This window comes from Chenopodium quinoa, unplaced genomic scaffold (genome assembly GCF_001683475.1).
Source record: "Chenopodium quinoa cultivar QQ74 unplaced genomic scaffold, ASM168347v1, whole genome shotgun sequence".
In the NCBI taxonomy this organism is placed as follows: domain Eukaryota; kingdom Viridiplantae; phylum Streptophyta; class Magnoliopsida; order Caryophyllales; family Amaranthaceae; genus Chenopodium; species Chenopodium quinoa.
This window is the reverse complement of record NW_018745454.1, coordinates 5,268,594-5,280,266: the sequence shown is the minus strand read 5'-3', so window position 1 is coordinate 5,280,266 and position 11,673 is coordinate 5,268,594. Positions and strand designations below refer to the sequence as shown.

General features: G+C 34.5%; 2 protein-coding genes across 2 annotated transcripts; both read left to right on the top strand.

Annotated features, from left to right (window-relative positions):
• The first annotated feature begins 387 nt into the window (after nucleotides 1-387).
• LOC110714403 (protein NRT1/ PTR FAMILY 5.10-like) lies at nucleotides 388-1,952 on the top strand. Its single transcript, XM_021892909.1, has 2 exons — nucleotides 388-534; nucleotides 732-1,952. Exons 1-2 carry the CDS (start codon nucleotides 388-390, stop codon nucleotides 1,920-1,922), a joined length of 1,338 nt encoding a protein of 445 aa, XP_021748601.1. The 3' UTR covers nucleotides 1,923-1,952.
• A 3,055-nt stretch (nucleotides 1,953-5,007) lies between these two features.
• Nucleotides 5,008-9,757, top strand: LOC110713934 (protein NRT1/ PTR FAMILY 5.10-like). Its single transcript, XM_021892385.1, has 4 exons — nucleotides 5,008-5,337; nucleotides 5,455-5,672; nucleotides 7,458-8,005; nucleotides 8,722-9,757. Exons 1-4 carry the CDS (start codon nucleotides 5,124-5,126, stop codon nucleotides 9,536-9,538), a joined length of 1,797 nt encoding a protein of 598 aa, XP_021748077.1. The 5' UTR covers nucleotides 5,008-5,123; the 3' UTR covers nucleotides 9,539-9,757.
• The last annotated feature ends 1,916 nt before the right edge of the window (nucleotides 9,758-11,673 follow it).

Below are 11,673 nucleotides of genomic sequence, written 5' to 3'. Positions count from 1 at the left end.
CTAGCTCACGTACTTCTCATGGAAGATCAGCAAGAAGACACCGTAACCGGCACCATAGACTATAAGCATCGTCCTGCGGTCCGATCCAAGTATGGATGCTGGATATCTTCTTGCTTCCTTATATGTAAGTTGAATTTTTTTGGAAGGCATGCAATTTTTGTAATGCTATGTTTTGTATATTTTGTCAATTGTTGTAGTATAATTAAATTAATATGGAATAATTTTAAATTTTTAAAATGTGCATGCACGGGGCTTAAACTACGTAAATATAATAATAATAACCGGTATGTATGTATTCTTGTCTGAATAAATTAAGGGGTGGAGGTGGCGGAGAGCGTAGCATATTCTGGTGTATCAGGAAACTTGATCAATTTTTTGACAGAGAAAATGAGTCAGTCAACGGCAACGGCAGCTGCTAATGTCAATGCTTGGAAAGGGGTGGGTTGTTTGCTTCCCTTCTTAGGGGCTGCTATTGCTGATACATTTATGGGCAAGTATTATACCATTCTTGCTTCTTCCATCATATATATCTTGGTTAGTACAAAAAAACACTTGTAAACTCATTTTTATTTTGTATTTATACATGCCATTCTTGAGAAATGGTTTCCTTTGTGTTAGTAAATCGTTTTTAGTTATACGTACACATGGACTCGAGTTAGATTCCGAGTTTGTAGATTTGTTAAGATGTACATGAAAATGATGAATTCTAATAACTAATCACATAATATCAGGGGCTAGGCATGCTAAGTATATCAGCAGGGCTACCTTCCCTTAGCAAGGAGAGTTCTGGACGGCCACAGATTTTGCAGAAAGTGGTATTTTTTGTTGGCCTTTATCTAGTGGATGTCGCCAGAAGCGGGCACAAGCCGTGTATACAGGCTTTTGGTGCTGATCAGTTTGACGGAGCACACCTACAGGAGAGCAAAGCCAAAAGCTCTTTCTTTAATTGGTGGAGTTTTGGTATTGCTATTGGTGCTTTGCTAGGTCTTGGATTGTTGAGTTATGTTCAGGATAACCTCAGTTGGGGCCTCGGATTTGGAGTTTCATGCATTATCATGGTAATTTCCTTTGTCTTATTTTTGCTTGGAACTATGACTTATCGCTACACTCTCAAAGTTGAAGGAGAAAATCCATTCAAGAGTATTGGAAGAGTGTTTGTGAGAGCAGCCAAAAATTGGAATTCATCTGCACCTCCTGTTCTTGTAATTTGTGACGAAGAAGAGGCACAAGAACCCCAACCTCGTCAGTTGAAATTCTTCGACAAAGCTTTAATTGCACCTGATGGGGAAGGAAATGGAAAAGCTTGCAGTGAGAGCGAGTTTGAAGAGGCAAAGGTTGTACTTAGGCTGTTTCCCATATGGGCAGTAACTTTAATCTTTGCGATGGTCTACGCCCAACATGGGACATTGTTTACCATACAAGGTGTCACATTTGATAGAAAAATTGGGTCTAGCTTTACATTGCCAGCAGCATCCTTACAATGTGTCATGGACATCACCATTCTTATCTTAGTCCCTATATACAATTATATGATTGTGCCACTAACCAGGAAATTGACTGGAAAACCTGCTGGAATATCAATACTTCAAAGAGTTGGAATTGGGTTTTTCATAACCATTATTACAATGGTAGTAAGCGCTGTCATAGAGAACAAAAGGCTTAAAACTGCTTCGCGGCATGGGCTGATTGATTCGCCTGATGCAACCGTGTCAATGAGCATTTGGTGGCTGATTCCCCAGCATGTCTTGTTTGGAATGACTACCATATTTACCATGACTAGCTTGCAAGAATTTTTCTATGATCAGGTCCCAAATGAATTGGGTAGTGTTGGGCTCGCGCTATATGCAAGTATACACGGCTTAGGAGACTTTTTAAGTAGCTTCCTTGTATCATTCATCAGCAAAGCAAACCAGAAGAAGTAGGGAAGGTAATTGGATTCCGGATAATTTGAATCGATCTCACCTTGATTATTTCTATTGGTTGCTTGCTGGCCTTAGCCCAGTAGAATTGATTCTTTTCGTATATTTTGCAAAATCATACACATATAACAAAAACAAGGGTCATTAAAAAAGGTATTAGAATGCTTCGCTCCATAAAAAAACACTTCGCTCTTCGTAATTATGTAGTTACGACATTACTTCAGACTATGAAGTATGAATTCGAGGGAGACTATCTTCAAGGACTGTAATCAGATTCTGCACATAAACAAAACCAACAAGCAATTCACATTAAACAACTGAGATTAAACAAATTTATAAAAGGGGGAAAAAAAGAGTAATAATCCTACCAATGATACCCATGATAGTATATAGATCCATTTTTGCTTAGCTTTTAAGAAAGTATTCGAATTTTATACTATTACATTAATAAGGGGGGTCAAAATATGTCGTACATGCTGATAACTTTGTTGTAGGTTATGTCGATAAAAGATGAAATCTATTAGGATTTCATTGTTTAGGTAAAAAATAGGTCAAACTTTTGGGTCAATTGATTCCAATTAATTACGAGTAATCTAAAATCTAATGTTTATCAATACACATAATTTAACATTTATTAACGATGTGTAATATAATATCTGTGTGGTTCAGTTTCACGTAATTTGTTAATTTATTTATAGTTATAATATAATTTATTTATGATATTTGAACCACTTATATAAAATGTTATATACGCTCTTGTAGCTATGTCCAATATAATTTAATTTAAAGTATAAAAAAAATTATCTAACAAATAAATATAAAATTAAACTTGTAGGAAAGATTTTAAATTTTAGAGATATAGTGACTTAGTGAGGGGATGGAAGGTTATTATCAACATTGAGTTCATACCTCTTAAACATCGTCATAATAATAATTTTCCAAATCTATTATTTGAGAGGAAGCGGTACATGATGATAGCTTAAAAGGAAAATGGCTGACAAAAGTTTTTGTAGCTCCCGTAGATGACAATGTAATTGTGACAATAGAGAATTCAAGTTTCTCTACCAAAAAGTTGATTGTTAATTGCAATTTCGTTGCATTCAACTAGTGCCATACTGTGGTGTACTTTTTTTTTTTTTTTTTTTTTTTTAATGATAAAACTATCTCTATTCATTTTTTTTGTTCTATTTCATGTATATTACAAATTTAAAATTATTATTTGTCGAATTTAACATTATTCATATTTACGACCTATTTAGATTGCCTAAACATGCATATCCAAAATGTTAAATGTTAAATGTCAAATATTGCTCTATATGTCATATAAAACTACTGGTCGTTTTCGGTGGCCGTTTTTAATGGTTTGAGAAACGAGAGCTGTTTTTGGTGGTCGTTGGGGAGGGCAATTGATTTTGGGGAGGGGGGGAGGGAAAGAGGGGATTTTCTGATGGTTGCGGCTGTTAAGATAGGTGAGAGAATGGTAGCGGCACGCTACGATGGTGGGGCTGATGGTGGGGGTGGGGTGGCTGGGGTAGTTTAAGGGTTTTTTGTTTTTTTTTTTAATTGTTTTGGACCAATAATATGCAGATACGTGGCATTGTAGGTCCCATTAAGTTGTGTTAAAATAAAAGTTTTTTTTTTTTCATTTTTTTCGTTTTTTATGGTGTTAAAATTCAAAATAGGGTAAAATTTATTTTACAAAAAACTTACTTACTCCATTTCTATTTTGTTGACGGTTTCAATTTAAGTACACACATTATGAGGGGGAGAAAGAGAATAATAAACAAATGGGGTACACTAAAAAAAAGTATAAAACTTAGCCAATATAAAAACGCGCCAACTAATAATAAACTTTTTTAAAAGGAATATGTGTCAACTTAAAAAAACCGGAGTTTTTATAGTATGTAATCATGATTCTATTGGAAATTATACATTAAAATATAATTCAAACCAACGAGAAATTACAAATTAGCTTTTAAGGGGTAAAAGTTACCCTCAAACTAGAAGACCTTGTCCACTTATTATAAATTTCACCAAAATTTGCTCTTTCCCAAAAATTGCATTGTTATTATTGATTGTTGATATTGTGTATAAATTCCCTATTGATTGTTAAAGTTCTATGCAATTAGACCCGATTTAATTGTATTAGTATGACATTCTATTAATCGAGGGATGTAATTTTAATATAATGGCTAATTTCAATAGGTAAAATTGGATTTAATATCTGTGAGAGCCTATGAAGTCTAAAATTCTATGATTAATAAATGTAAGAGCTAGTTAATTTGATAAACAAATGTGTTAATCTAATTACGGGGTACTTCCTCCGTCTCATAATACATGAGACGTTTAACTTTTTTTCACTATTTATGCATTAGATTTGATCATAATTTTTTCACTAACATAATAAAAAATATATTATATCATAAAATATGTTTTTAGATAGGTTTTAATATAAAGTTTCATAATACAATTTTAAAAATAACTTTCATTACTATTTAATTGTATAAAAATAAAGTCAAACTAGTGTATTGATATGTATGCAATGTTTGATTGTGTTATGTATTATGAGACAAAAGGTGTATTCTATAAAAGTGTTTCGTATATTAAGGAAAAATTAACATGAATAATCCGAACTTTTCGTGATCTTCCAATAATAAGTCGAAATTTGATTAAAAATCTCAACTTTACTACTACCATTCTATTATTGGGTAAATGGAAATTTTAATCAGATGGAAATTTTAATTAGACTGCCCATGCCACATAAGCAAGTTAGCCTCTATGGTGCGGTTAAAATTTTCATTTATTCAATAATAGAATAGTAGTAGTAAAGTTGAGGTTTTTTCACACTTGAAAATCGTAAAAAGTTAAAAAAAATCATTAAAATATATTTTTTTTTGAATAAAAAAATCATCAAAATATAAACACTAATTTACGCGTATTTTTGTCATGAATTTTTAATTTTATACAATTTTCAAGAGTGTATTTAATGCTTATATATAGCCCTTAGGACTACATATAGCATTACTTTTTTTAATAAATCAAAATTTGACTTATTATTAGAAGATCACAAAAAGTTTAGATTACTTATGTTAATTTTTCCTAAAATTAATGCTCTAGTTAAAAATAAACAAAAAAAAAAAAAAAAAGTAATAGTCAACATTGGGTTACTCTGCTACTTGACCAAAAACAGGCAAAATTGCAAAAATGAGTATTAAATCTCCTCAGTTTACCCAGGTGGTGGCTGAAGAGAGGAGAGAGAAAATGGCGGCCGCCATAACTGTAGCTTCTTCTGCAATTGACGCTCAAACTCCATTTCTACCCTTGCAAGAAGATACCGTCGATGGCGCCGTCGATTACAAAGGCTGCCCCGCAATTCGATCCAAACATGGTCGTTGGAGATCCGCTTCTTTCATCATTGGTTAGTCAATCAACAAACCCATTTCCAATTTCATCAAAATCAAATATTTATCATCTTCTTGGACGTGAATTTTTCATAAATTTTCTGGGTTTTTTTTTTTTTTTGTTAATTTTGTAGGGGTGGAAGTTGCAGAGAGAATTGCTTATTATGGTATAACATCGAATTTGATTAGCTATTTAACTGGACCGTTAGGCCAGTCAACAGCTACTGCAGCAGCAAATGTCAATGCTTGGAGTGGATTTGGGTCTCTTTTCCCTGTAATTGGTGCGATTATTGCTGATTCTTTTCTGGGTCGATATCGCACCATTGTTGTAGCTTCCTTTATTTACATCTTGGTTAGTCTTTCTTTATTCTAATCTGTAGAAGTATTTGTTAGATTGATTTTTTTTTTTTTTACAGTTTTGTTTGATTGATTTTGGGAGCTGAGCTTTTGGGTAATATAATACGAAGTATAATATATAGTCATGAGTGTAATTAGAGTAGTCATATAATTAATTAATTAGTTGATTTTTTAGCAAAGTTTGTTGTGTTGAATGTTCTTATTGATTACGAGTATGAATAACAGGAAATTGTTTTATGTATGACAATATCAACTAATTTGGATTTTTTTAAAGTAGTTAGGGGTGTAAACCTTTATTAAAGTTGATGCCTTTATGGGTATTATCACCATGATGTTATTTTCTGGATTTGGTTAGAATCTTGTTTTTATTGAGTTTTGACTTGATTTAATTAAAAGACTAAAGGACCTTTAGTGCTTTAATTAATTTGGATGTTCGTCTCCATCATAATTGCCCACCTAAACCATGCTATGCTTCCTGTTTGTTGTGAAATAGTGTGTCATTTTGTGCGTATTAAACAAGGATACAATGGAAACAGTTTTTCACTTTTGCAAGTAAGGCCGAATACCTTTGACTTTCGTACCAAGAAGTAACAATAATCTATACTAAGACAATGTTATCCTATGCAATAGATGAATTGAATGATTTTGAACTCAGAGTTCTAGCCCTTTATTTTTGAATTATGGATGACAGGTCCAATATGGTAGACAAGTTATGGGGAATGCTTTTCTCTCTTGCATACAAGTTGATTTCGGTATTGGTTACCCCACATTTTTGTTGAGCCTTGTTTTGGGGTGTGTTGAGTGATAGTTGGCTTATATAAGTAATTGAAATCAAAAGGCTTGTGCCCATGATGATTGATGATATAGTGTTTGTTATATCCTACTAGTTAGACAAGACAAAATATATTCTTATTTGTATCACCTAGTGAGGTCAATTAAATGGGTCATGTCAGAAACCTTGGATCTAAATCTGTCTGGGAAACTTGGTTGTATCATACTTTCAGCACCACCTCAATTCTTATAAGTTGGTGGTGGGGGAGCTCCACTCAAGCCTGTTAGATCCTAGGTTAATAATTCATCAACTGCCCTACTACATTGCAACAACATAAGAGGAGATAATATTTAAATAGAATGTTTACCACTAAGAAGCATCATTGAAAAACTTCTTTATGTTGATTTCAACTGTGTTGGTCATTTTAATATGAAGTATGCCCATTAAAATAATAGATACAGATTTATCCTGGTTCGCGTATGTAAGTGGCTTTATATTCAATGCCTTTTCTGTTTATTGCTCATTTCCTGAGTTGTTTAGTGGGCTTGGCCAAATTTGACCTGTTTTGACAAAAAGCTAAACAGTTAGCTTGAGGTTCAGTAGCGGTTAGGCCGGTTGCAGCCCCAACCACATGCTTTCTTTAACGCATTTCTGGCCATCCCTTCTGAACTTCAATCACTTCTGATGACCCTGATTGAAGAGGTAATCAGGCAATGCATGTTGTTAACTTTTTGGCCTTCAAAGTTTTTCTGATGATAGTACATCTGCAATATACTTGCTGTCTAGTAATACAGTGTCTAAAGGATGATGCTCTTGCTTTAAGTATAAGCTTTTACTTGTTATCTTCTTCCGGAGCAAGTCTATTTTTTTAAATGTGAGAATATCACATCTTTTCACTTGCCGTCCTGAAGAGATGCAAATTCTTCTCCTTTTATTGGTAAAAGTTGTTGCTTGTTTTGTACTTGTGTGAGATTTTTCAATTCTAATCCAATTTTTTTCATTTGATAGGGGCTGGGATTGTTAACTCTTTCAGCTGTACTGCCCTTCAACAGTGAAGCGAACAGCGTGAAGACCAGAACTGGCATGTTGTCTGATTCAGTTCCTTTCCAAACAATTTCAATATTTTTCTCTCTATATCTTGTGGCCATTGGGCAATCTGGTCATAAGCCTTGTGTCCAAGCTTTTGGAGCCGACCAGTTTGATGGACAAGATCCTCAGGAGAGCAAAGCCAAAAGTTCATTCTTCAATTGGTGGTACTTGGGCATGTGTCTTGGTCCATTGCTAGTAATCTCCGTCTTAAACTACATTCAGGATAATGTTGGTTGGGGCCTTGGATTTGGGATTCCTTGCATCATTATGACAATTGCTTTAGTGATATTTTTGCTTGGGAGTCAGACCTATAGGTATGTAATCTCAAGTGAAGAGCGAAGTGCATTTGTGAGGATTGGAAGAGTGTTTGCCACAGCAGGAAGGAATTGGCGTATAAAACAGCCAGCAATTGATGTTGAAGAAGAGGTTCAGGGATTCTTTCCTTCCCAAGGCTCTGAACAATTTCGGTAATGATATATTTCTTGCTATTGCTACATCTTGTATTCATGGTATTAATGTAGACTTTTCTTGGTAATTAGTCTAGCAACCATCAAAGTGGTAATGAGTAGTTGAGTACAGATACTAGGGGTGTGGTTTTCTTATTTGGTCGAGGCCTTGAGGGAGAAAGTTGTGAGCTTGCACTTTTTTTATGCTTGGCTCCTCTCCTTTGCTATGTCCTAAGGCTAATCATAGGGCAAACAGTATGGTCCATTTCAGCATTGGATATTTGCCAGACACCTTTTTTGGCCCAAAAATTCTGCCCAAATGGCTTTAAGCCAGATTAAAGTCTAAAGATGCAATTCAGCCTAGGCCAATCACCAAAACCGGCTACAATCTGTGGCATATAATTTTACTTATAATCATCCAGGGCTACTATACTTCATCAGCTCTGCAAGCCTGTTCTTTTTTTTCAATCAGGGGAATAGAGGGGGAGGAGTTGGCACTATTTCATTGTGATGGGTGGTACCTGGCACCTTTTTTTACTCTCTCTCTCTCTATTTATCTGCATTTATAGATCAGCAACCCAAGTTCTATCTTAAATGGTGGTTCTGATGAAAGAGGCATTAATTCGAAATCGTTATCAATTACAGTCACTTTTGCTAGTTTATAATCCAACATGCCCTAGCACCTTCTTTTTACTAGAAATCTATGCTTATCAAGACGTTTTGTATTCTCTTAACAGGTTCTTGGACAAAGCTCTTGTTGCTACTAATAGTTCTGATGAGGATGGTAAAGCTTGTTGTAAGAGCGAGGTGGAAGAGGCAAAGGCAGTACTGAGACTGTTCCCTGTTTGGGCAACCAGCATTGTATATGCTATCGTCTTTTCACAATCCTCAACTTTTTTCACCAAACAAGGTCTTACCATGGATAGATCATTAGGGTCTGACTTTTCTGTTCCCCCTGCTTCATTGCAGTCCTTTATAAGCCTCTCTGTTGTTGTTTTTATTCCCATCTATGATCGTATTATAGTTCCTATAGCAAGAACTTATACTGGGAAACCTGCTGGATTAACAATGCTACAAAGAATAGGGACTGGGATGTTTATTTCTGCCGTCTCAATGGTAATTGCAGCTGTAGTTGAGAGGAAACGTCTTGAAACTGCTCTAGAACACGGCTTGGTTGATATGCCAAACATTACAGTCCCGATGAGCGTATGGTGGCTGGTCCCTCAGTATGTGCTATTTGGTATTTCAGATGTTTTCACTATGGTTGGCTTGCAGGAGTTTTTCTACGACCAAGTTCCTACCGAGCTGAGAAGTGTGGGTCTTTCACTCTATTTGAGTGTGTTTGGGACGGGAAGCCTTTTGAGCAGCTTCATGGTCTCCATTATCGATAAAATAACTGGCAGCAATGGGCAAGACAGTTGGTTTTCAAGCAACCTTAACCGAGGTCATCTTGATTATTTCTATTGCCTGCTTGCTGGATTCAGTGTTATTGAAATTACTCTCTTTGCGTATTTTGCAAAGTCTTACATATATAATAGGAAAACGACTATATAATAGTATGATAGTAAAACGTCTAGTTAGCAAATTGTAAGACTTAAGGGTGAGACTTTAAGTATAAGATCCTTAGTTCAAAACCTGTCACTTCTGTAAGGTCACTTTCCCTGATTAAAGCTCTTTATAGTTTTTGATTACTTGTATTCAAGATCATTACAAATGTATAGTCTCAATTTTGGTTCGGTTAATGACAGTGGAATATAGTTTTATACTTTTGTATACCTTGTTTTTGCTGTTTCTTTCCTTTAGAAAAAACATGATGATTTATGCTTCATGCCAGTGTGAATTGCTTGTTGGTTTTGTTTATGTGCGGAAACTGATTTACAGACCTTGAAGATAGTCTCCCTCGAATTCATACTTCATAATCTGAAGTGTTTTTTATGGAGCGAAGCATTCTAATACCTTCTTTAATGAGCCTTGTTTTTGTTATATGTGTATGATTCTGCAAAATGTACGAAAAGAATCAATTCTACTGAGCTAAGGCCAGCAAGCAACCAATAGAAATAATCAAGGTGGGATCGATTCAAATTATCCGAAATCCAACTACCTTCCTTACTTCTTCTGGTTGCTTTGCTGATGAATGATACAAGGAAGCTACTTAAAAAGTCTCCTAAGCCGTGTATACTTGCATATAGCGCGAGCCCAACACTACCCAATTCATTTGGGACCTGATCATAGAAAAATTCTTGCAAGCCAGTCATGGTAAATATAGTAGTCATTCCAAACAAGACATGTTGGGGAATCAACCACCAAATGCTCATTGGCGCGGTTGCATCAGGCGAGTCAATCAGCCCATGTCGCGAAGCAGTTTTAAGCCTTTTGTTTTCTATAACAGTGCTTACTACCATTGTAATAATGGTTATAAAAAAACCCAATTCCAACTCTTTGAAGTATACAATTGGATCAAGTTCAAATTATTGGCACAATCATATAATTGTATACAATTGGATCAAGTTCAAATTGGATCAATTTGGGCCAACCAAAAGTTTATCATAAATACTTAAATTTATATGTCAATTCAGCAAGTTGCAACACTGTCAAACACTGTACTTTTAAGCACGATCCCCTTCATCTTGAGCTGTATATATGATCTAGCTGTCCATTTCAAAAGCATGATCTTCAAATTTCTTAAATCTAGTCTGCCATAATGTACTTGGTGCCTAAATGTGAACTCGACATGTCTATCTTTACACTCGGTCATACAATTTGTCAATGCGTATTTACACTTACATACTTATTTCTGTACACTCGGTGTATGATAGAATCTTACTCAAATCATCGATCACAAATAGCAATGCCATCATATTATGAAATTGTTTGAACTTTGACCTAAAAATAACAAATAAATATGTCTGGTTGGTAGAAATTAGTTGAATGAAGATTGAATAAGTTAATCATGTAAGTTAGTAGAGCATGTATTTCTGTGACAGTAAGATCTTACCTGTCATCACAAACACAATAAAGCGTTGCGCAATCATTGGTTGATACAAATTTAACATAATCTTACTATTATTGAAAACTTGAACAGAACATTCTTTTCCCTAATCTTTCATTATACTATAAAATAAAATCAAATCAAAGTATATAATCTCTTAACTTTGTAGCCGTTTTAGGTACAAAGTATAGTATATACGAAATAATAAGAATTTCTTTGTTTTTGTCAACTATTTTACAATTGTATATATATACGCCAATATTACAAGTCTATTAGCTGTAAACAGCGTACTGAATCATGTATAATACTTGGGCAATTCAATCAGCCTCCTCAAAAAAAGTCTTTTGAGTCATTCATTCAGTTGTCCTTTAAATTAGCAGTGATGTTTAGCTGTTCATGCTGTATGATTTTGCCACTCAAGCAATGCAATTCAAATCCTGCACAGCCTAATGCATCAAGTCATCATCTTTAAGCAAGCATCTACACAATAGTTGCACATTTATGTACATCCCTAACGAAATATAAGAGTCACGTATACTATTTTGGTATGTTTAGAAAAAGATATCATATTACACGTCCTATGAACTTTGTACAGTATCATGTTTTATTTGAATTTACGTGTAAACTATGAAAGAATATAAATTTGGTTTTACTTCGCCAACAATCTATGTGGATGCCTCACTTATTATCAAATTAAACC